The sequence below is a fragment of the Phyllostomus discolor genome, chromosome 4, assembly GCF_004126475.2.
Source record: "Phyllostomus discolor isolate MPI-MPIP mPhyDis1 chromosome 4, mPhyDis1.pri.v3, whole genome shotgun sequence".
NCBI classification, from domain to species: domain Eukaryota; kingdom Metazoa; phylum Chordata; class Mammalia; order Chiroptera; family Phyllostomidae; genus Phyllostomus; species Phyllostomus discolor.
In genome coordinates, this window is record NC_040906.2 from 200,684,362 (window position 1) to 200,706,694 (window position 22,333).

The 22,333-nt window shown below is 42.4% G+C and overlaps 1 protein-coding gene across 1 annotated transcript in view; it reads left to right on the plus strand.

The window, feature by feature from the left end:
• Nucleotides 1-9,474, plus strand: part of OPRM1 (opioid receptor mu 1) — a 50,587-nt gene extending 41,113 nt beyond the window's left edge. Inside the window, exon 4 of the mRNA XM_028510468.2 lies at nucleotides 8,887-9,474. Coding sequence (XP_028366269.1) covers nucleotides 8,887-8,925 — 39 coding nt within the window. The 3' untranslated portion in view covers nucleotides 8,926-9,474. The remainder of the gene's footprint in view (nucleotides 1-8,886) is intronic.
• The last annotated feature ends 12,859 nt before the right edge of the window (nucleotides 9,475-22,333 follow it).

Genomic DNA, 22,333 nt, shown 5'->3' on the forward strand with positions numbered 1-22,333 from the left:
TAGTTACAGCAAAACCAATTTTATTTTCTTGGAGGGTTGCAGGACAGGAAAATCAAGTTAACCTAGTATCCATAGTATTTTTAACCAGAGATTTGACAAGCCTTTGTTAATTTCTGTAATGCTGTGCTATGTTGAATTATGATCTGGGTATAATAGCATAATGATGTAGATTCATAGTTGCCATCTTAAATATCCAGTCAGTGGAAGAATGCTGAATAATCTAGATAATAAGATAATGAACCAGTCTTAAGCTATAGTAATTATTAAAGAAAAACTTAAGTCCAAAAATCCAACTACAGAAACATAAATGATAAATGATAGCAGAAATGAACCAAAAAATCCCAGAGATTTTATTTCACAGATTAACAATATGATAGGATCCATCTCAACTGTTGTAATTACAGCATCAACAGAAGCTTAATGTCTAGAGACAAAGAAAAATTAGCTTCGCTCTCATAAACGACACACTTCAGGAATGAAATGAACAAATTAAGTTGTGTTCAGAGATGAGCAACTAAAAGATGAAGTGAGTTAAAATTCCTCAGTATGACAAATGGTTGAAGTAAGTGCACATGTTTACCCTGGGAAATAGAAAACTCTGGACAAAATAATTATCTTCAGATAATTAACAGAGTGCAAATAGATCATTAGACTTATCCAATATGACTCTAATAATGAAAGCTGAAGGGGGAAGTTACAGGGAAAGGGATTTCAATACGACCAAAGAAAGAACTTTCCAAGCTTTGGCATACAAGGATTTCCTTGTCACTAGAAGCCTCAACTCTTCAAGCATCAGCATTTTGCCTGCGTGGTAGAGACGTTCCAGGAATTCGGAAGTTAACCTTTGATACTTAGGGAATCCTAGGGGATAACTCTCCCAATAACATTTTAGTTTCTCCCAAGTTTTACCGGCTTCCTACAGAACATTACTGCACTGAAATGTTAATATGTGATCTATGAAAGAAAAAAAAAGAGCTCCTTGGACAAATGTTAGGAAATATTACCTATCTTATTTTTGGTCATGAGAACTGATACTCTGTATTAGTATTTTAAGGCTTTGAAAAGCCCTACTGTGTGTGTGAGAGGGAGCTTTTAAGCTGAAGTTCTCGAACTTACCTGAGCACACACCCGTTTTTCAAAGGACCCCTTGTAATGTCTCACAGAATGAAGGTTTCACTAAGCAGTGTCCAGAAAGGCACTGGAGACTATCAGTTGCCGTTAGACACAAATCTACTCAACATTCCATGTTGTACTGGAATACATGGAACATCCGTGATGCCAGGCATTCACCAGCCTTCTAACATTGTTGAGCTCTTGTTCTCTCACTCATTTAAAAATATATGATCTAAATAAATCAAAATACTGAAACTGCATATCTAGGAAAGCAGAACAGGCTGTGTTTCGTTTGGGTTTCCACTTTTGTTTGAAAGCTTGCCACTTTCTGGTTACAGTGCTAAAGGGGGGAAAAGTCTATGGAGCTTTCAGATAGGTTTTCACGGATTTAAACTATGCATTGCTAAGAAGAAGCCTTATAATGGACACATTCTTTTGTTTGGGATGAGACTTCCTTGAGAAAAATAGCTTTCTTTCAAAAGCTATGTATACTGGACTGTGAGAAGCATACCCAATGCTGAACAATTCATTGCTAGCTCTCTGTGGAAGAGCGCAGACTGGAAGCTGGAAAACACAAGTTCCAGTGTCAGCCGACAGCCGGCTGGGCGAGCCGGGCCTCCCCCACCACTGGCTGCTCCGGGATCGCTTGACTGATGAGTGGGACTTATCCGAGCCCCTGCTCAGATAAGTTGGAGAACACCAGCTTAAAAAACAAAATGCATCAATATATATAGCTAGATAGAGGCAGCACGCTCACAAACATGAAGACTCATTTCTGGGTTTGATTGATTTCCCCGTGCAGACTCTCAGGGCTGACATCTTCCAGGGAACATCAAAAGTAACCACCATAGCTTCCTTTTTATGAGAAGAAATGATATATTGAAAAAATAAATCCCCATTAAAAGCAGGTGGCAACATAGAGCATATAGAGTCTGGATCCTTTGAACTACCATGTTATTCTACCTCTCCTTGAATTCTCGTTTACTCACGTCTGACCCCTTGTAACACCTGCAGCTCAGTATGTCCGATTCCATCAATGGAGTGTGGAGGGAGGGGTGGGGGGAGCCCTCTGTGATTTAGGTAAATGGGGAACTTTGCCTCTCAGTCATTGACTCCAGAAGTATTTCGTGTGGCTCTGCTTTTATGGTTCTGTAACAAATGAGATTTTGAAGCTTATTATTGTCTGGAAGCTTGATCAGCTTCAAAAGTACTCCGGACCGTTATTGGCTTCCAACGCAACTTTGGATGGCACCGCAAAGAGGAAAGGGAAAATGGACGTGGAAGTGAGTAGCCGCAAGAAGCAAAAATAAAAGTATTAAGCTGGCTTCCCTCTACCAACATCGTTGGGCATGTCGCTTCACCTCTAAAAACCTCTGCTTCCTGCCAGAGATTGATCAAGTTGGAAAAGACAGTCTCTTCAGGTCCCTCCAGGGGTAGAAAACACACTCTAGTCATCGTGCGGATAGAAATTAAAAGTGCTTTAAATAAGCGTCAGTTTGGACCTGAAAGCTTCTCAAGACTTGATTTTTCAAAATGGGCTAACAGACAGCCCAGAGGGATTTGTTGGTTGCCTTCCTGGAAAAACAAAAGCTTGGAAAACTGTTGACAAAACTGGGAATTGATGGTCCAGTAAAACGTTGTTTCTGTGCCCAATGTCAAGTTTCCTGAAATTCATAACAGTGCTGTGGTTCTTGCCAGGAAAAACGCCCAGCCTTAGAGAACGGCAGGGGGTCACAAGTTCCCAAAGAGATCTCAGCAAGCAAGCAAGGCAGCTGGCCACGACTCGGAGGATGACAAAATAAACAACGGGACTCAATGGACCAGAGACCAGTTGGCTCCCGACAGCACAGCAACGAGCAGAAACATCGGCATGAGAGCGCCGGCTCCCTTGCCAGCGTGTCCCATGGTGCAACACAATGAGCCCAGGTTGCCGCTCTGCACACAGTGGGGGGCACCGCTGCTGACGAGCCCAGAGCTTAGGGTTCCCCACCTTTGCAGTAAGCAGTAAACAAACCTCTCCTTCTCCCCCGGGGAGCAGGGGCAGGCAGCCACCAAGTGATCGTGCTGTGGTCCTCATGGGGTCTGGCAGCAGAAGTTCTTAATTGACTATGTGACTATAGTAACGACTCAGAATCAAAAGACAGACTTCGCATTTCCGCTCAGTAGGCAACGATGGGCAGGGACACGTGGTGGACTGCCTCTCCCCATAATTCCCCTGTCAGCTGGGCATATTCTTGGCCCAATTCAACTCGCATGTATTTGTGTCACCCCATTAGCAGTTTGGATTAGACATACTGACAAGGGCTAGGAACAAATCTGTTCCATTTATTTCAATCCATACTTGATTAGAGTTTTTATTCACAGAGTCTCCATCCACAGGAGAAGATTAACTGGCAGTATTGCCCTCAGCCATACACTTCAGGACCCTAGATTCAGTGACTGAGTCCCAGAGGGGACTGACAATAGCCCTAATCTCAGACAGCCTCTTAGCTTCCTTTCTCACGGTCTGCATGGACTGGGCCACCATAATGGTGGTATTCACTAGAACACAGCAGGAGTGGTTGGTGACCATTTGAACCAGAATGTACTCTGAGGCCAGTTGATGGTACATTTATGATCAGGGAGTCCAGCCTGACCAATTGACCCCCTATGGCTTGTTCCATCTTATTAGCTGTGGCAGCTAAAGTCAAGGACAGGTTCCAGACCTGTCTGTCAAATGTGGACTTTGATGCCAGAGAGCAAGGCTCACACTGCTGTGTGGAAACAGGAATCCATGTGTCCCTGAGGTAGGACAGCTCTCTCTGACCGGGAGGCCTAAGGAAGGGAATGCGATCCAAGGGGTGGCATTATAGTCGATAACAGCAGGGGGGCAAAGATGAGTCAAGCTGCAGCCCCTGGGAGGGAATCCTGTGGCCCACCCTTGCCCACACGAAAACATACAATTGAAGGGGGCATGTTTAGTCTGAGGTTTGTCGGTAAACAAACCCCATTTGGATCACTATTACATGAATTTGAACATGACATTAATTTGGATAGTCCCCAGGCAATTGTAGTCTTGAAAGCCATCCATGGTTTAACTCTAGGGCATTCACATGTCAGGGGAAAGTATATGAACTGGTAGGAGCCTAACTAAAGCGAGACTGCCTCTGTGTGTTTGTACATGTACCGGGGACTTCCCATTTAGGAGCCGCCTTTGATAGTATCAGGCACATAGAGCCACTCAGGGCTGGCCAAGTGCATGTGAGCTTTTCTGACCTCACAGCCTGCAGACTGAAGTGAGAAGCCCTGAAGTAGGTCAGGGTGGCAGAGCTATTGCTCATCTCTGTGGAGCATGTGATTGCTTTACCAGAGGTAGGGCTGGCATCTGGAGATAAAGACTGTTAATCATTTCCCCTCCCAGCACCCCTCAGGTCTAAAGTATTCCTTCCTCGACCAAAGGGGGCATTGACGCCAAGGAGGTACCAAGGGGCGCTCCTCACGGAGGCTACTCCCACTTACAGAAATCTGTCTCTCGCAAGTGTCCCAGGGCTGGGCGGCTGGGACATCCCAAGGCACTGCCTGCAGGGTCACCTGCTGCTTAGGTCTCCTTTCAAAGTTGACAGGTTTTCTGATGAACTTGCAGCCTCAACAAAACACATACAAAGATAAGACAAATGTCGTCTCCAACACCCGAATAGTGCAATGAAGTGCCAGGCTTCCTTCCTGGTGGCAGGGACCCGTAGCACAGAGAACATTCTCTTTACTGTCAGTAGGATCCACGTTTGAGTGGTGACTCACATTGCTTCTGAAATGTGGACTTGTCTCGGGTGGCTGGTCCCTGAATCTGATCAGAATTAATGAGCACTCCTGGGCCTTCGTGTGAATTATTAGCCTCTGCTAAATCTATTGGAGCTCGTCGACATGAAATCATCAATGCAGTGGGGCCAAGTCACTTGCAAGAAGAGGGGGTCCTGGTCTGTGTTCTGACCCACCCGTTAGTGGCAAAGAGCTGGAGAACCCAAGTGTCACTGTGGCTGCACAGTGATTGTGTTTTGGAAGCTGAGTCAGAACCGGGATCTTGATCTTCGGAAGCCAAAGGGATTAAGAAAAAGACTTGGCCCAAGTCCAGGACCGCATGCCAGATGCCATAATGGGCAATTGATTGAGTTACAGTCACGATGTCTGGAAGAGCCAGAACTGCAGAAGCAAAAGCCGAATGCAGTTGGCAGTTATCCTCCGTGAGCTTCCAGACACCGCGAGCTTTCCTCACTGGCCACATGGCGCTATTATATTGGGAGGGAACCTGGGGCCAAACTGCTGTGTCCCACCCTCACCTCTCGATGAGTAGCTCTTCCAGATTGGGAACAGCACCCCTGGACTTGACGGGCATTCACAGAACAAGCCTTGGGAGCAGTAGAAGTGCTACGAAACGGTGGTCCCAACAGCCCCACCCAAAGGTCACAGCCACTTCCTCTCCTATTTGACTTCGTCTCAAATCTGGTGAATTGAATGAGTGGTCCTTGCCCTTCAAGGGAGCCAGGTAGATTAGCCCCTTGAGAGTGGATATCAAAAGGAGACATAAAAGTTTATGATTGCCCACGCTTATCTTTCTCCCCTACCCCATTTTGTCCTCCTTAAGGTGTAAGACCTCTGAGATCTCTTGAGAATGAAGAGACCTCCCCCAGTGCCCCTTATCCTTAAAGGCTTTCAAGTGTGGGGTCACACAGGAGAGATTCTGAGGCAGCCACCTGGTTTTCTAGTGTCTGCGTTAGGAGAGATGGATCTCCACGGAGGGATCTGTTTCTGCAGTGGCATGCACTGCTTGATCTGCAGCCACCTGCCTCCTTGCAGCCGAGCGCAGCCTCCTATCTGGGCTGCACATCTGTGGTGACCATTATCTTAGCCTCTGCATTGGGAAGCTCTCTCTTAATAGGCACTGCCACATGGCCTCATAGTTCTCTGTCCTGGGCTTCATCGTAGATTTCATTAGCTTTGTCCGATTTCGGGAGTCCTATCCTGGACATCTGATGCCCCAATTAACACAGCTTCCAGCACAGGCTTTTCCAGCAAGAAAGATGGCGAAGTAAACCTCCTTGCAGGGAGAGGAAGTGATCTTAAAAACTTATCAGTCACTTTCTAGGTAAGAACTATAATCGGGCTGTCATTCCATCCAGGACAGACGCAGTCTAGAGCGACATCAGCCCTCAGACTTGGAACAGCCTCCTCCATGGAATTCATGGGATTTTATTGGCCTCCAGAAACTCGCTTTAGGCTGGCCACAGTGTGGTCATTAAAACAGAAATCCGCAGTAGCAAACCTCATTGTGAGAAGTGATCCTGTCCCCATTAAGTGATATGCACAGTGGCTTAAGTCACGGGGCCTAATGTCAAACAACCTAGGTGCTTCCTTCCCCCTCTAAGAGCAGAACCTTCCCCACTCCCTTATCAGCCACGTGTCTTAACCGTTCTTCAGTCTGTGGATCAGAACAGCCTTGGGCTTCCTTCCTTCCCCTCTCACTGTGGGTCCGCATCTTTCTACTCACCACAGAGGTGCATTATCTTACAGGTGTTTCCAGTTCTGACTTCAGACTGGGTCCAGTCGTACTTTCCTACATGGTGAGACCCAGGGCATTCTCTCAGTCCCCTAGTCCATGGGAGAGCAAGCAGCAGCCATGGCACCATTTGGGCAGCTGGTTGGACTTTATCCCCCAGCTTCCAGCCATCAACTCAATTCGTGTTTACCAACAGCTCGGTCAGAGGTGGACCACCCACTCCCTGTGTCTGCACTACTCAGGCCGGGACATTCGCCACCACCTCCCAAGGAGTCTCTCTCTATCCTCACACCTCATCCATGAGCCCTTGCCTTTTCTCTTCCAGAATGTCATTGTCTGTCTTGGCACACTGTGTGTTGTGTCAGTTTTGGGAAAATGTCAACCTTTGAGAAGATGGCAAGAAGTAACAAGTCTCCAAAGATGACTGAGTAAGCAAGCAAGCAAGTGCCAAATTCTATAGGCATACAGACCTAGACAGTTCATTGCTCACAGCACAGCGAATAGCAGAAGCTTTGGCATAACTGTGCCGTCCCTGCTCCATGTCCCACGGGACAAGGCAGTGGGACCAGGTGGTGGTTGCACACACAGTGTGTTGCATAACAGCTCAGGAACCAAGAGCTAAAGCCTTTTCGCAGCAAGCAGTCCACAAACGTCCCCTGAAGCAAGCAGCCACACAGTGGTTAATGCTGTGGTCACCTTGACCTACTTAATTACATATGTGCCAATGAGCATGAGTGTCCAACCCACGGCCCACAGGCCACATGCAGTCCAGGGTGGCTATGAATATGGCCCAACACAAAATTGTAAATTTACTTAAGACATTATGAGATTTTTTGTGTGATTATGTGTCACAGATTATTTAATATGTGGTCCAAGACAACTCTTCTTCCTCCACTGTGGCCCAGAGACATCAAAAGGTCGCACACCCCTGATTCACAGAAACAGGGCCAGGTCGGAGGACAGGTGAGCCTTACAGTTTGGCTCAAGCATGAGCCAAGCATGAACAAGCATGAACAAGCATGTTCAGGACCACCCTGGGCCCATGGCAGACTGCCTCTCACATGGTGGTTATGATTTCTCTATTCTTATGTTTAGGAAACATATATTGCAATATTTAGGGATAACAATTAACTTGTAATCTAATGGCTCCATAAGATCAGGTATGTTCGTGTTTAGAAGAGAGAAAAAACAAAGAGAAGCAAATAGTAAAGCAAATAGAGTGAAATGTCAACAGTAAGTGAGTCTGGGTAAAGTGCTCTTCGTACCACTCATATTCTTGCACTTTTCCTGAAGTTTGAAATTTACCAAAATAAAGTTGAAGAAAGAATTTTTCATCTCTTTATACTTGCTATACAAACAATTCCCTTTCTTCTCACCCAAAGTTATAATAACTATGGCAAGCAATGATTATTTTTTAATTATAAAGCTTGTTTCATTTCCATAATCCTCCTGCCTTATTTGAAAATATCAAGCCACATTTTCATGCTTGTGAACAAATGTTCCATTATTGCTCAACATACGTACATGCTAGCTTAGCAATGGGGAGGGCGGAGAAAATCATTGAACTTCAAATCAGCTTCTCCAGGAAAAAGATCCATTAATTTTGAGAATTGAATATAAAAATATCTTTGTCCAGAAATTTTTTTATGTGCTGCAATTTTCATTTGAAGTTGTTTTCTTTTAAGATTTTATTTGTTTATTTATTTTTAGAGAGGGAAGGGAGGGAGAAAGAGAGAGAGAGAGAGAAACATCAATGTGCAGTTGCTGGGGGCCATGACCTGCAACCCAGGTATGTGGCCTGACTGGGAATCGAACCTGCGACACTTTGGTTCGCAGCCCGTGCTCAATCCACTGAGCTATGCCAGCCAGGGCTCATTTGAAGTTTTGATCAAATCATGAATAATTTGAGGATAAGGAGAGAAAAAGAGGGTCAAGGACAGCGGGAGATAAAGAGTTTGGATTAACATCTATATTTTATAATAATATCTCTTTGACGACCAGTATAGAGTTCTTATTCACTAGGGTACACAAATGTAATCGCATGTTCATAATGACCTGAGACATTATCCACAGTGACCCAAGAGATGATATAATGTCTTGCCATTGAGGAATCGCTGTGAGGGTTGCAGGAGAAAGTGCACACAGGCTCTCAAGTCAGTTCTGACGGACAGAAGATGCCCAACACATGTGTGCTCTAACCCCACGTGAAACGTTCACTGTCTCTGTTATTTCTCCTCTTTCAGCTAGAAAACCTGGAAGCAGAAACTGCTCCGATGCCCTAACTGGGTGTCATGCCATGCAGACCCTCACTGAGCTGAGAAGCCGCCATCTTCTGTGGAAGCAGGTCACTGCCAGGATGTGTGGGAGGTTCTAGTTTCCTAGGAAAGTGCTGCCTCCGAGTCATCAGAACGCTTTCTTCTCTGGTCACTCCACTCTGCCTCATCAGAGGGTCACCCAAACTGAGTCCAAGGCCCAGGAAGGAAAGAACTGCGCCACACTAATGAGGTCAGCCTGTGTACATAATCACACGGAAGACGCCCAATGGGACCTCAACGAGCTACGGTACGTACATTGAGGTCCTCATGGAAGACGAACCTTCTGTAGGTAATATATTTTTCAAGCAAATATTTATGGTCTCATCATAGAAAAACAGTAGATGGTTTAGTTCAACACAGTCCCATGTAAACACTACCTCTGATCAAGCACCTTGTATGGACATCCAAGAATTTCCAGTCTTCTGTAAGAGAATACTCTGCTCTACCGTTGACCTTTAATGTTAACCTTAAAATTTTCTTCTGGCTAAGACACCATTTCCACCTTCATTTTTTTTTTTAAAGAAAAATATCTCTATTCTTGCAAGGGAAGAGATGTACATGAAAGGTAATTGGGAACCCAGTCACGCAGAAAGGTTGATCCTTGTGTATTGCAAGTGCTCCTTCAGTGTCCACAAAAGGGAACGTGGGTCGATGAGCTCATCCCTCTATTCCTGCAGGAAGTCGAGCATGACAAGGTACCCTTCGTTTCTCAGTGGTTCCTCCATACTGCATGCTCCTTTTACACACTCTACTCTTTTGTTAACTCTGCTCAGAATACTTACGCTTTCTGAATCAGAGCGATACACTGATAAGATGTTTCTGGTGATTTTCAGAAGAGTTTAAATTTTTTTAAAAAATACGGATTCAATAAGCTCATTCTCAAAACATATATACTCATGTGATCATAGGGAAAAAATGGATGATCTGTTTTTCAGTCTCGTATTGTTACTTGGACATGGAATATTCATAATGACCGAAGAATACGTTCTTGAAGAGTGTGTCTCTATAACGTCTTCACCAATATGTTGGTCTTTTGGATCTTGGCAAGCTGCCATGATTTTCTTTGTAAACTGTCAGTCGTCCGGGGTAGTTTATCTTAGATAATTCTCTTTGGTACAAAATACAGCAGAGATTTGGCAGCCGTTCATTATGTTTGATCTCTGTAGGCATCCAAGTCAGACGGCCCGTGCCAAAAACTCTCCACTGTAACTTTTGCCTGCATCTATTAAATGATTCCAATACATTGTGGTTACACATGAAGACACAGGTAGAAAACTAGGTGCCAGCTTCCCTTACAAGAGTATTCTGGAGTCCACAAGCTGCCAGTGGCTCTGATTTTAAAGTTGCATCCATTCTTCAGTCTAACGAGGCACAAATACGCATCAGACATCCAAAGGCAACGTTTCAGGAAGACAACTGTCAAGGGGCAGAATAACTGAATTTACTGCACCCAGCCCATGGACCCATTGGATGAGGAGGAAAGGAAATCTGAGATAAGTGTTCTAATGTTTTCTTCTGATAACATCTTATGATTGTCTCTAATAACCTCCATTTCCTACATATTATGTTCCAGAATGTACATGCAGTCTTTTTTATTTTTTTTTACATTTTTCGGATCAAAGTCATTAAAACTAGGGCCTTAAGATTTAGAATGTTAAATCAATGTATTTGTGTGTATATGTATTTACATTTGTGTACTACTGGGGCTTCCACAAGTAAAAGGGATAATTCCAATGAAACACAATGAGGAGAAATAAAATATTTGTGTATCAGTCACTAGGGAGAAAAATTCTTGTTCTTAATGGCTGTAATAACATGAGCCCTCAGCCCTGGCTGGCGTAACTCAGTGGATTGAGCGCGGGCTGCAAACCAAAGTGTCGCAGGTTCGATTCCCAGTCAGGGCACATGCCTGGGTTGCAGGCCATGACCCCCAGCAACTGCACATTGATGTTTCTCTCTCTCTCTCTTTCTCCCTCCCTTCCCTCTCTAGAAATGAATAAATAAAATCTTTAAAAAATAAATAACATGAGCCCTCTCCAGGGACACTGCAGGGCCGCTTTCTGCTTGTGGGCTGCCGGTCCGCTATCATGGTTGCAGCCCCATGGCCAGCTCTCAGTGAAGACGTTCTGAACTAAATAACAAATAAGGGCGTCTTCAATACTTTTCACCCCAAACCATTTTCTATCATGAATGTGCTAAAACTACCTTGTGATTCCCTAGCAAGGAGGGAAGTAACAGCCCTGACTGAGCCAGACGGGCTCAAGTTCCTTCTGAAATCTGAAGGCGAAGAGAAGGTGATGATGTCCTGCTTTGCCCTTCCCCCTTACCCCATCCTCGTCCTTGCGGATGAGACCTCTTCCGGCTGGGCAGCCCAGGGATGGAGATTGTGGATGTGACGTGGAAGTTCGGCTTTGTGCCGTTACTTGCTATGGAGACTCTACCAGGGGTGTCTGACCTGCGGCCCAGGGGCTGCATGCAGCCCAGGATGGCTGTGAATGAGGCCCAGCACAGAACCGTAAATTTACCTAAAATATGAGATTTTTGGGGTTTTGTTAGTGTTTGGGTATAATGTGTGGCCCAAGACAACCCTTCTTCCTCCAGTGTGTCCCAGAGACGCCAAAAAATTGGACACTCCCATGTCCTAAGTAGTTACCCTCTTCCCACTTGGTCTCGAACTTCATGGTTGCTTTGCTCCTGCATCCTTCTCTCCCTGCCAAACACTGGAAGGGAGAGGAGAGGGGAGGTGCCACTCGCAGCTGGGGCAAACGTGAGTCACCAGGAGTCTACCGCTAATAACCCACTGGGTATTTGATCTCATTTTTGTTCTCAACTTTGTCCTGCAGTAGTCTTGATCCACATTAACAATTTGATGATATAAAATAAAAGAGGTAGTGAAGAGGCTAAATGTTTGAGCTCCCAGGTTCCCCGCATCCGTGTCTGAGCACACGCTGTGGTATGTTTTGGCTTTGTGTCTTTGAACAACATAGTTAAGCTCTCTGAGCTTCAGTCTTCTCTTAAAAATGGGGCCAGCTGGCATAGCTCAGTGGATTGAGCTCGGGCTGTGAACCAAAGTGTCACAGGTTCGATTCCCAGCCAGGCCACATGCCTGGGTTACAGGCCATGGCCCCCAGCAACCGCACATTGATGTTTCTCTCTGCCTGTCTTTCTCCCTCCCTTCCCTCTCTAAAAATAAATAAATAAAATCTTTTAAAAAATAAAAAAGAATCAACCAGTGAAACCACAAATAAGTGAAAAAACAAATCTATAAAAAATAAATAAAATAAAAATATAAAAATGGGGCCAAAAATAGCAAATGATTGGGTTGTGGTCAGGACCAAGTGAGATAATATATGTAAAAAGCTTGGCCCGCTATACAGCAAAAGCTTCCTAGTGGTAGTGAAAATTATACACGAAAACCATCGATATCAAAAATGGAAGTAACCTTGGTGGGTTCTCACTGGGAACCACCACTGTGGTCCCCCACCCTTGGCACAAAACCGTAAGAGGGACCTGCCCTCGAAGGCAGGGGACGTCTCAAGCAGAACCTCCGTCTGCAATGACACAGCATTCCAGAGGTGCCATCGAAAGACGTGTGACTCTTAATTTGGCTATTGGAAACACTTCTCAACATTGAAAGAGACAGTTGGCAGTTTTAAAATAAACTTTTCTAAAAATTAGCTTTGCGTCGGTAAGGAGATATTAATTTCCTTGGAGAATATGACATGTATTGCTAAAACTGACATCCATTCACTTGCAAATTTCATTATTGAAAAGGCACAATTAGTTCATTTAATATCACCTAAAAGATGCTACCAAAGTTCTATTTCCAGCATTTTCACAACGTGCCCTTTTCAGCTCAAGACCCAGGCAAAAGTTAAAATTTAAAAGCACGGATACAATGCCTCAGAGAGATACATAACTAAGGCAGCTAAAGCAGGTTCTCTCTTTTATCACATTTATCACCAAGCCCCCAAAGAATTCCGAGTTCTTTACTGAAGTCCAGTACTATGCTTATTTGTTCAAAAGTAAAACAAGACCCTTTTGGTAAATGCTTGGATTCAATGTTTCATTCAAAATACGTTTGCTGAGTTTCTTCTATAATAAAGGTGACCTGTTTGTACAGACACTTCTCTGTCTCCTGGCAGTTACCAAGATGAGTTGGCCCGTGAGCAATTCTCCCAGCTTCAGCCATAAATACTGCAGAAGCTGCTGTGACCTTTCGGAGTTCTCCAGACTCGGAAGCACCCTACCCGAAGCAAGCTAAGGACAGGGCATGGTAGCCTCAGCTTCTCGGCTCTACTGGCCACACATCCCCTGTGGTGGCTGTGCTTATACAGCCAAAAACATTACCCCTTACACAGAAGCACCAATCGACAGGAAGTGGGTGTCTTGAGGAATCCTCACTACCACGGTGGAAGCATCAAGATTCTTACCTAGATTCTCCACCGAAATTCTAACAGGCCATATTGTTGAATTAGGAGACGAAACAGGAACAATTGTGGACCTTCATCGGGACCTTGGCCCAACCATTGTACTTTTTCTGTGTAAGATGCTTTAGGAGCCATAGTCACAGAATGTGGCATCCAGACTATATTTAAGACGACTGCCATTAGGACTTCAGGGCCTAAGGTGACAAGTCAGTTAAATAGTCTAATTTTGGGACATCCATCCAAGAGCCAGTTGAACTTAATTAGAAGTCATTTCAGCCCACAGTCATTGTTTTCCACTGAAATCAAAATACTAAAACTTCAAAGAATTATGTACATTATTAACTGTTCAAGAATTAAGCAAAACCAAATACTTAGTGTGCTATAGTATGTGGCAAATATTCAAGTTATTGTCATGTAATTCCATAACATTTCTTAAAGCAGGAAATGGGTCAAATTCAACTTAATTCAACCAATATTACTGTGACCTAGGCTTTTGGGTTATGATAAGGACCATTGACACTGAGATTTTAAGAATAGTAAAGTGGGTTAAGGATGGATTAAAAGTAAAGTCCCTGAAGGAATTAAAGGGTGGCATCTGTTTTTTAAAAAAGTGCATCCCATTAATAACAAGGTACTTTTCAAATAACATTGAATAGCTCCATATGCATTTTAAAGAAATTTTAAGAATTCAGAAATCATTAAATTAATATATGAATCTTTTAAAGTATCTTTTGACTCAAGTATGTAAGAAGATGATTCCAGGCCCTGGGCACATAAACAGAGAAAGATCAGTTTCCTGGGGTTCATCTCATCACACGTTTAATGCTAATTTAATAATATGTTTTTCAATTCATCTTGCATTTCCTATAAGCTTATAGCAAGCAACTCCATTGAATCCTGCCCTTGGCATTTCATTTACACTTTACAAAGTTAGGAAGTCGGGGGGGCAATCGGGAGGGTCACTGCTCCCTCCGCACTTCAGAAGAGGTTCAGGTTTGCACCCCAGAGCCAGCTCACCTGGAAACTGCGGCTTAGCCTGTGCCCTAGACCCCACACTTAAAAAGAACAGCCTGATGATCTTGTGTAGTCAAAGAGTGAGCTCTTCCTTCTCTCCCAACCTCCAAAAACTTAGGAGTTTTTGATCCATTCACATCCAAAACAGATCCCCATACACTGGAAGACAAAATAAAAGTCACGACAGTAGATTAAGACCACCCCAGGGTGTGCTACTAAGTCTGAAATAATACAAACACTTATTTATTATTCAGAAAAAGTGAGCTAAGACTCAGGTAGAACCAATATTCAGGAAGAAACAAGGCATAAGCTTACTTGTTTGTATCCTTCTACCATTCCAATTACTTGGCATCTCACTTCACTGCCACTGAAAGAAGGTAGTTGAAAGGTTCTATAGAATCTTTCAGACCAGAAACAGGACCTACTGAAACCATACTTGAGCACAAGCAGCTACCCTGGATAGATTCACAGTTCAGTTTGGGGAAAACCTTTGTTGTTGTACAAACAACACAAACCAGGCCTATGTCAGTGACTGAGTTTGCCTCTGTCTGTATGTCTCAATGATTGGCTGTCCTTCAGAGCTCTCTCCTATATTAAATATCATTTGCTTCTTACCCCACAAACACATGCATGAAGTCTGAACCAGTGCAGTTGAGAAAAGGGGTTATTGCCTAAGTTCCCCCTACAGTACAGTGTTAAGTTCAATCTATAGTGTTCTTAGCAATACATACACTGTTTACAAAGAAAAGTGTGTGTTTGTTTTATGGTTCCAGAGAAGGAGCACAGAGGCCCTTTTGGACACAGTAAAGAAAATGTATCTTAGTGTTGGAACGTGAACTAAAATGGTAATGTTTAGCAACAAAAATCTTCCAGGAAAAGGTTGTTTCAAACATTGCCTACAACTTTTTTCTTCCTACCTTGCAATTTGAATTAAAAAAAAAAAACAAATCTTCAAAACAGTCTATCACATTTACTTTCTAGCCTCTTAAAATAAATAAATCTCTATTGTTTGGATTCAAATACAGAAGCATTTTACTTCATTAGTATTACCCACTAATATTAGAAAAACTTCAGTGAGTATAGTGAATTACAAAACACCAAATAAAAATGAGAGGAGAGGTTACAAACAAAGGGAAATAGAAGAAGAGGAAAAGAGGAAATAGAGGAGACAACTCCTCTCCTAAGAGTCTGGGCAACAGGAAACACGGTCACACACACCGACCAACGTGAGTGTGCTTGATGAGCTTAAGCACAGTAAAACTGTTTTAATTAACAAACTCTGGAGGCAAGAGAGAGATGATTACATTTGTGCGGCCGGACGATTGTGAGTTCTCCATCCCAGTGGAGGACAAAGCTGATGAGTCTCTGAGAAGAATGGCAATCACCTCTCCCCATTTAGAGGAGGACACAGGTGCCCCCTCACCATGCAATATCTGCAAAACCCCTATGTCTCGTAGGCTTTCCTGTCTCTGGTTCCCTCAGAGGTAGGATTCTAGGTGGCAGAGATCCTTTCCACATTCTGTATCTGGTCATGGCCACCGTGTCACCACCTAGACTGCTGTGACCCTGAAACAACCAAGCCTAGAGCTCAGCCAGTACCTTTTCCGGTCTGCAAATCCCTGAGGAGATTTGGTTTTCATGGACATTTCCGGTTATAGGTCCATGCAGTCTTCCTGATGCCTTCCAGGAATCTTCAATCAGAAGGAAACCTGTGAAAACACCACCGTTTTTTTTTTTTTGAGTGATACATTAGAGTTCTTACTTTCCTAAAACAATAAAAGGCAATTTGCATGAAGTTTGCATCACACAGCACGAAGTGAGGTGCAGTGTTCAGTTCTGTAGTTTTCTGCTAGAGTGGTACATATGACTCTTCTCTTGTCACGGTCCTGGCACTCTTTGAAATCAGGAGCTGGTCAGTATAAGGAACCTGATGACTTCCAAAAGAGAAGAGTTTCCATTTACAGAGAGCATTGGATAAAACAGCCGATTAAAAGTTTCAGAATGCCTGCTTGTCATTTGCCCACTCTTTGATTTATTTGTTTGTTTGTTTGTTTGTTAGCTGGCCAGTTAGTTGGTTGTTGGGGAGTTTTTGTTGTTGCTACTCAAGATGTTTTACTTCTTGGAATCTTTGTTATCGCAAATGCATGTTCCACTATTTTCTCTACTGAATAGGTTTCCCTTCGTGGTGACCAGAGTAGGGGGTCAGCATAGCCTGAATAAGGTGGGAAATTGGGATGTACCTTTGTTTATGGCTTAACAGCATGTTGGGCCACCTACATTCCCATTTCGCTAAAGAATGAACCCTTTCTCTACATCATTTCTATTGAGAATCAGTCAGAATTCAATCTCCAATATTCTGACTACCACAAGAAAGCCGTCAGCCTACTGGTGTTCTCTTGCCCCTCTGCAGGTGGTAAGCTTGGTTGCTATTGCCTGCCCCTGCCTCTACAGGGGTCCTTTCGGAAAACAGAAATATAACAAGGCCTTTCTATTACCGTCTCTGGGTATGAGACACTGTGTTCCCATCTGCCTCTGGGCTCACCCAGTGCTCTGACTCAGTGGGAAGCTACTACTGATCACTGCGATATTAACTCAAAACTCATTTGCTTGGGTATGGAAATTCATGGCCCTTATTTCTCAAGGGAACAGAGAAAACCAATAGGCCTCTTACCCAGCTTGAATCTACTGCAATCTACTGCATCTATAAAAATTAGTTTCAAACAGCATCAGGTTCTTTTCAAGATTAATAAAGTCAATATTGTAAATAGTGGAATCTGGCAAGTGTTCTTAGGATCCCCTGGCTACCTGTGAGCCAATCACATAATTTCTACATGGATTGGGGGGAAAGAACAAAAATAAGAAACACTTGTGTTTACATGAACAACTGTCCAGTGGTTTTTCTTTGTTTTGGTAAATCCTATCCATTTACGGGGGGATAGGGATGGAAATAATCCTGATTACATCATTTCTTTTTCATCTTTACTATGAAATCTTTCCTTCTCTAAGAATGAACTAAGCCTTATCATCACCAAAGTCATTAACCAAATGGTACAATATAATCCCTAATAATGGCTGATGATCTCTTCCTTTTAAGTAATGTTGACTACCGTGAAATTCCAGTGAAAAATGAGAACTGGGACAGCCCATTGAAGTTACTCGTACCCAGATGCGGCTCGACCCCCTACACATGAACACGCACATTAAAAAATAGGAGTATCTCTTTTGAAGTATCTTTTTCTCATGACAAGACTGAGGCTTCCAGTAGGAACCTGGGAAATCAAATGGGTTCATTTCCTATGGATCCTGAAGACTATGGAGGCTACGGTGCTGGTTGTTTAACTGGCTGGTTTCTCACTTAGCGGCAGCCGGGAGCTGAGCAGTTAAAGGCAGACACCGTGCGGGAAAGGGCTGCCTTGTAGCTCATGCAGAGCTGCGGGAGAGGAGCGGGAGTCCAGTAAATTCTAACTGCCTCATAACAGCCACACTGTTTCGGACATCAGTTTAAAAACAGAATGTGTTTCCTCTCTGTTTCTGCATGGTGCGCAGATATCATTATAAAAATAGGAAATTAAGATCAGGTTGGATCTATACACACAAGTCAGTTTGGCTCTGTTATGTGAAAAGAAAATAATTTTGAGTTGTATCTGTATTTGTATATTGTTTTTAAGTCTAAAAAGCTCATGGCAACCATGTCTATAACATTGGTGACTCCCACATAGAAGTATAATTGGAGTTGAGTGCCCACTGTTCTGGAAAATCTATAATGGAAAAACTAAAACGCCAGTAACATTTTAGATGTACGTTTTATTTCTCATGAGAACATCTACATGCATTTGACAAATACATTCTCGAAGACACTTATTTAGTTCCTGGCCTGAAAAACATGTAACTTCCCAGATTGTTGGAATCACTCTACAGCCTCTCATGGAGGAGGGGACCCTGTGATTTTTCAAATGGTTGCTTTGGTCAAAGTTTCTGTTACCATTCAAATGCTCTGCGTTATGCAGTACATTTTAAAATAAATATCACCAACACACACACACAGCACAACAGAGTAGAGCCTCAGAAGTTATATGGGGATTGCAATCAAAATAGCAATCAACAAAATGTATCAAGTTCTTAGCTCCTTATTTGAAAGTCCACAATCAGTAAATTCCTAGCAAATTCATTATTTACATTTAAACTCTGGACATAAATTTAAAATAAAAATTAGAAAACGCTTTCAACGATGCCTTCCCGATTTAAATCTTCATTTCAATGTCAAATTATGCTATTATCTCCACTCAAGACATCAAATTCACTGAAAAGTTTGATGGATCATAAATCTTGAATCCATAAAATTCGGTGTTACAATTTATAAGTTAATACTGCCACCATAAAAACTTCTACTCTACGCCTATCAAAATATAAATTCCCATTAACTTAATGGGAATTAAATTAAAAATATTGGTATATATATTCCCACTATATTCCTAATGTAAATGGCATATATAAAGGGACTGTATATACCTATATATACCCATGCAAACTTACCACGTATTTATATCAGTATATAAGTTCCCATTAATTTGAGGGGCAATTAAAGAAGAATTTCCAGTTTCTGCTAACTCACCTTTTGCTTGGCGATGCATTTTCTGAACTTTTAATCTGTTTAATAATTCTGGAAATAAATTTCAAGTGTTTTTGTTTTTTCTTTTTTCCCCTCTATTTTATTGTTGAATGGGGAAAAAAGGACATTTTGGAAGCGGAACAAAAGTTTTTAAAAAATTAAAAAATTGAAAAACCTTCTCTGTCAAATGTAGCAAATGGGCAAGTCTTAAAATGTGTGAAAACAAAGACTATGTGCTCCGTCACTTGTCACTGATTTTTTTAAGATTTTATTTATTTATTTTTAGAGAGAGGGGAAGTACAGGAGGAAGAGAGGGAGAGAAACATCAGTGTGTGAGAGGTACATCTATCGGTTGCCTCTCGCAGGCCCCTAACTAGAGAACTGGCCGGCAACGCCGACACCCAATCCACTGAGCCACATCAGCCAGAGCTCATTAAATTTTTTTGTAACATTAATGACATGTTTTTTGCTTTCCAAAGATAACTTCCATTAGAAAAGAACTGTACCATATATTTTTAATTACATTTGAAATTCAGGTAACTAAAAACACAGTTTTTTAAAAAATACCCATGAATGTTTCCATGAGAGAAATCAAAATATTACAAAGACTATGTTTCATTAAATGAGATTCTCTGTGGCTTACTTAGTTCTTAGATTTAAAAAAAAAAAAACTCTAGCCCACAAACTACCTTTTCCCCCAGCAATAGAAATGGCAAACAAAGACTTGTTACTTCCTTTTTCAGAAGGCAGAATTGTTACTTCCTTTTTCAGAAGGCAAACCTAACTTAAACAATCGACTTTCTACCAGTTGATATCATTCTAGTGGCTCCCAGTCAGGGGCCTGCAAGAGGAACGGAACCCATCACTGCCCGTGAGAGTGTGGGGGCTGGAAGGGGAGACGCAGCCCCGCTGCTCTGCCTCTGGACTCGGCTTCTCTGCAGCGGGCAAACATCTACAGAGCAAATGGAAGTGCCCACCTGTAACACATAGTGTAGAACAGTCCATGTTTTACAGGTTTTGTATCAAAGTAAGTGAAAGCACAGCTTTCAAACATAGCATGAAATCCACAGACTTAACAACGACGAGCACACCATGCCTCCTGTGTTTCTTTTCATACCTTCTCCCGCATCTCCCTTTATCACAGTAAGTCAAAAATGCCAGCCTGGATATCTGTACACTATTTCACCGACATGTCCCTGCTGCAAAAATAGAGACAAATAAATATGTTGATAGTTGTGCTAACACACAGAGAGGAATGTTTGATAATATACAACAAACACTTTTCATTTTGATGGTCTGCTAAATTTGTTTTCTCTTTGTTGTTTTGGTTGTAATTAGTGTGTTAGTCCCATCACAATGTTTCTCACTGTTGAAAAATATTTTCACTTGCAGTAAAGACGAAGCTAACATTTCACATGTTACGTGCATTTCCAAGCAGGGCAGGATAATCGGCTGTAGCTTTCAGAGGGGCGACCTGCCGAATCACAGGGTCTCATGCCCAGATCAAAACGGTGGCTCATACATCAGTAAGCATATCGCCGAGGTATTTTTACATTATTTCTATTTGACTGTTTAAGGTAATTGTATGCAAAAATAAAAACGTTGCATTGTTCTACTTTTGTTGTGCCAGAATATATACACATTTTAGGCTGTATTGTGATTTTCTTGCATGTAATAATGTACAATGACATATATATCTAATAAAGAAAACCTGATAGTGATACAAACTTAGATTTTTCTCTTGTCTTTCTCGTTCACGCATGATAACTGATCTGTTTAAAAAGAATATTCTCCAGGTACGTGATGCAATGTAGGTAAGGAGTCTAAGGACCAGACTAACAGATGACTTTGATTCTGGGTAAGCACTTCAAAACGAATGAATAGAAGTGAGTTTTCCTCTTCATATGTTATTTCTAATGTTTGTCCTTAAAACTTGACAAGCATGACACTTTCATCTAGGACTGCCCAACGAACTGTATGGAGAAAAGAATCCTCTGCTGTAACATCTAGAGTTGAAAACAGACATAGGTACATTTCATTTCTGAGCTACTTTTTAAAAAATAAATTTGCTATTTTAAGAATAGCAAAAATTACATTCTTAGCAAAAAGAAGTTCAATAGGGTGGAATTTAGAGCATAGTTTAAGTTGTTATGTGTGATTTTTTTTAAAATATGGAAGTAGCTGACACAAAAGCACTTTATTGTAAGACAACAGCTATTTCAGAGTCACACTGGGTAGGAGCTCCTTCTTTCTCTCTGCTGTGTAGTATTCCATTGTGTAAATGTACCACAGTTTTTTGACCCATTCATTTACTGATGGGCACCTAGGTTGCTTCCAGCATTTTGCTATTGTAAATCGTGCAGCTATGAACATTTGGGTGCATAGGTTCTTTTGAATTGGTGTTTCAGGATCCTACCATTCTTGACAGCATGGATGGAACTGAAGAGTATTATGCTAAGTGAAATAAGCCAGGCGGTGAAAGAGAAATACCATATGATCTCACCTATAAGTGGAACCTAATCAGCAAAACAAACAAGCAAGCAAAATACAATCAGAAGCACTGAAATAAGTAACAAACCGACAGCCCTGGCTGGTGTGGCTCAGTGGATTGAGTGCTGGCCTGTGATCCAAAGCATTGCTGGTTAGATTCCCAGTCAGGGCACATGCCTGGGTTGCAGGCCAGGTCCCCAGTAGGGGGCACATAAGAGGCAACCACACATTGATCTTTCTCTCCCTCTCTTTCTCCCTCCCTTCCCTTCTCTCTAAAAATAAATAAATAAATAACATCTAAAAAAATAACAAAAAAATAACAAATTGAGAGTTACCAGAGGGGAGGGGGAGGGGGATGATAGGGGAAGGGCCATCAAGGAACATGGATGAAGGACACATGGACAAAGCCAAAGGGGACAGGTCTGAGGGTGGGACGTGGGGATGGGTGGGGTGGGAGGGGCATGGTGGGGTGAAAATGGAGACAATTGTACTTGAACAACAATACAAAAATAATAATATTTTTTTATATTACATTTTTTTAGATTACATATTGGAAAGAATAAGAACTATAAACATGAACCTTTTGAAAAGAAAAACATACAGTCCCAACACAAGTCCCATCATTTTGCATGACCTACAAGGGCCTTCATACTTTGTGTGAATGTACCATAATGTATTCATTCTTTCTGCTGTTCATGCATGGACAGTTGGGTTGTTTGTGGTCTCAGGCTATCATAAACGAGGCTAGCATGTGCGTATCTTCTGGTGCGCATACATACGTATGCAGTTTTCTTGGGTGCATGCCTGGGGGTGGAATTGCCTGGTAAATAAC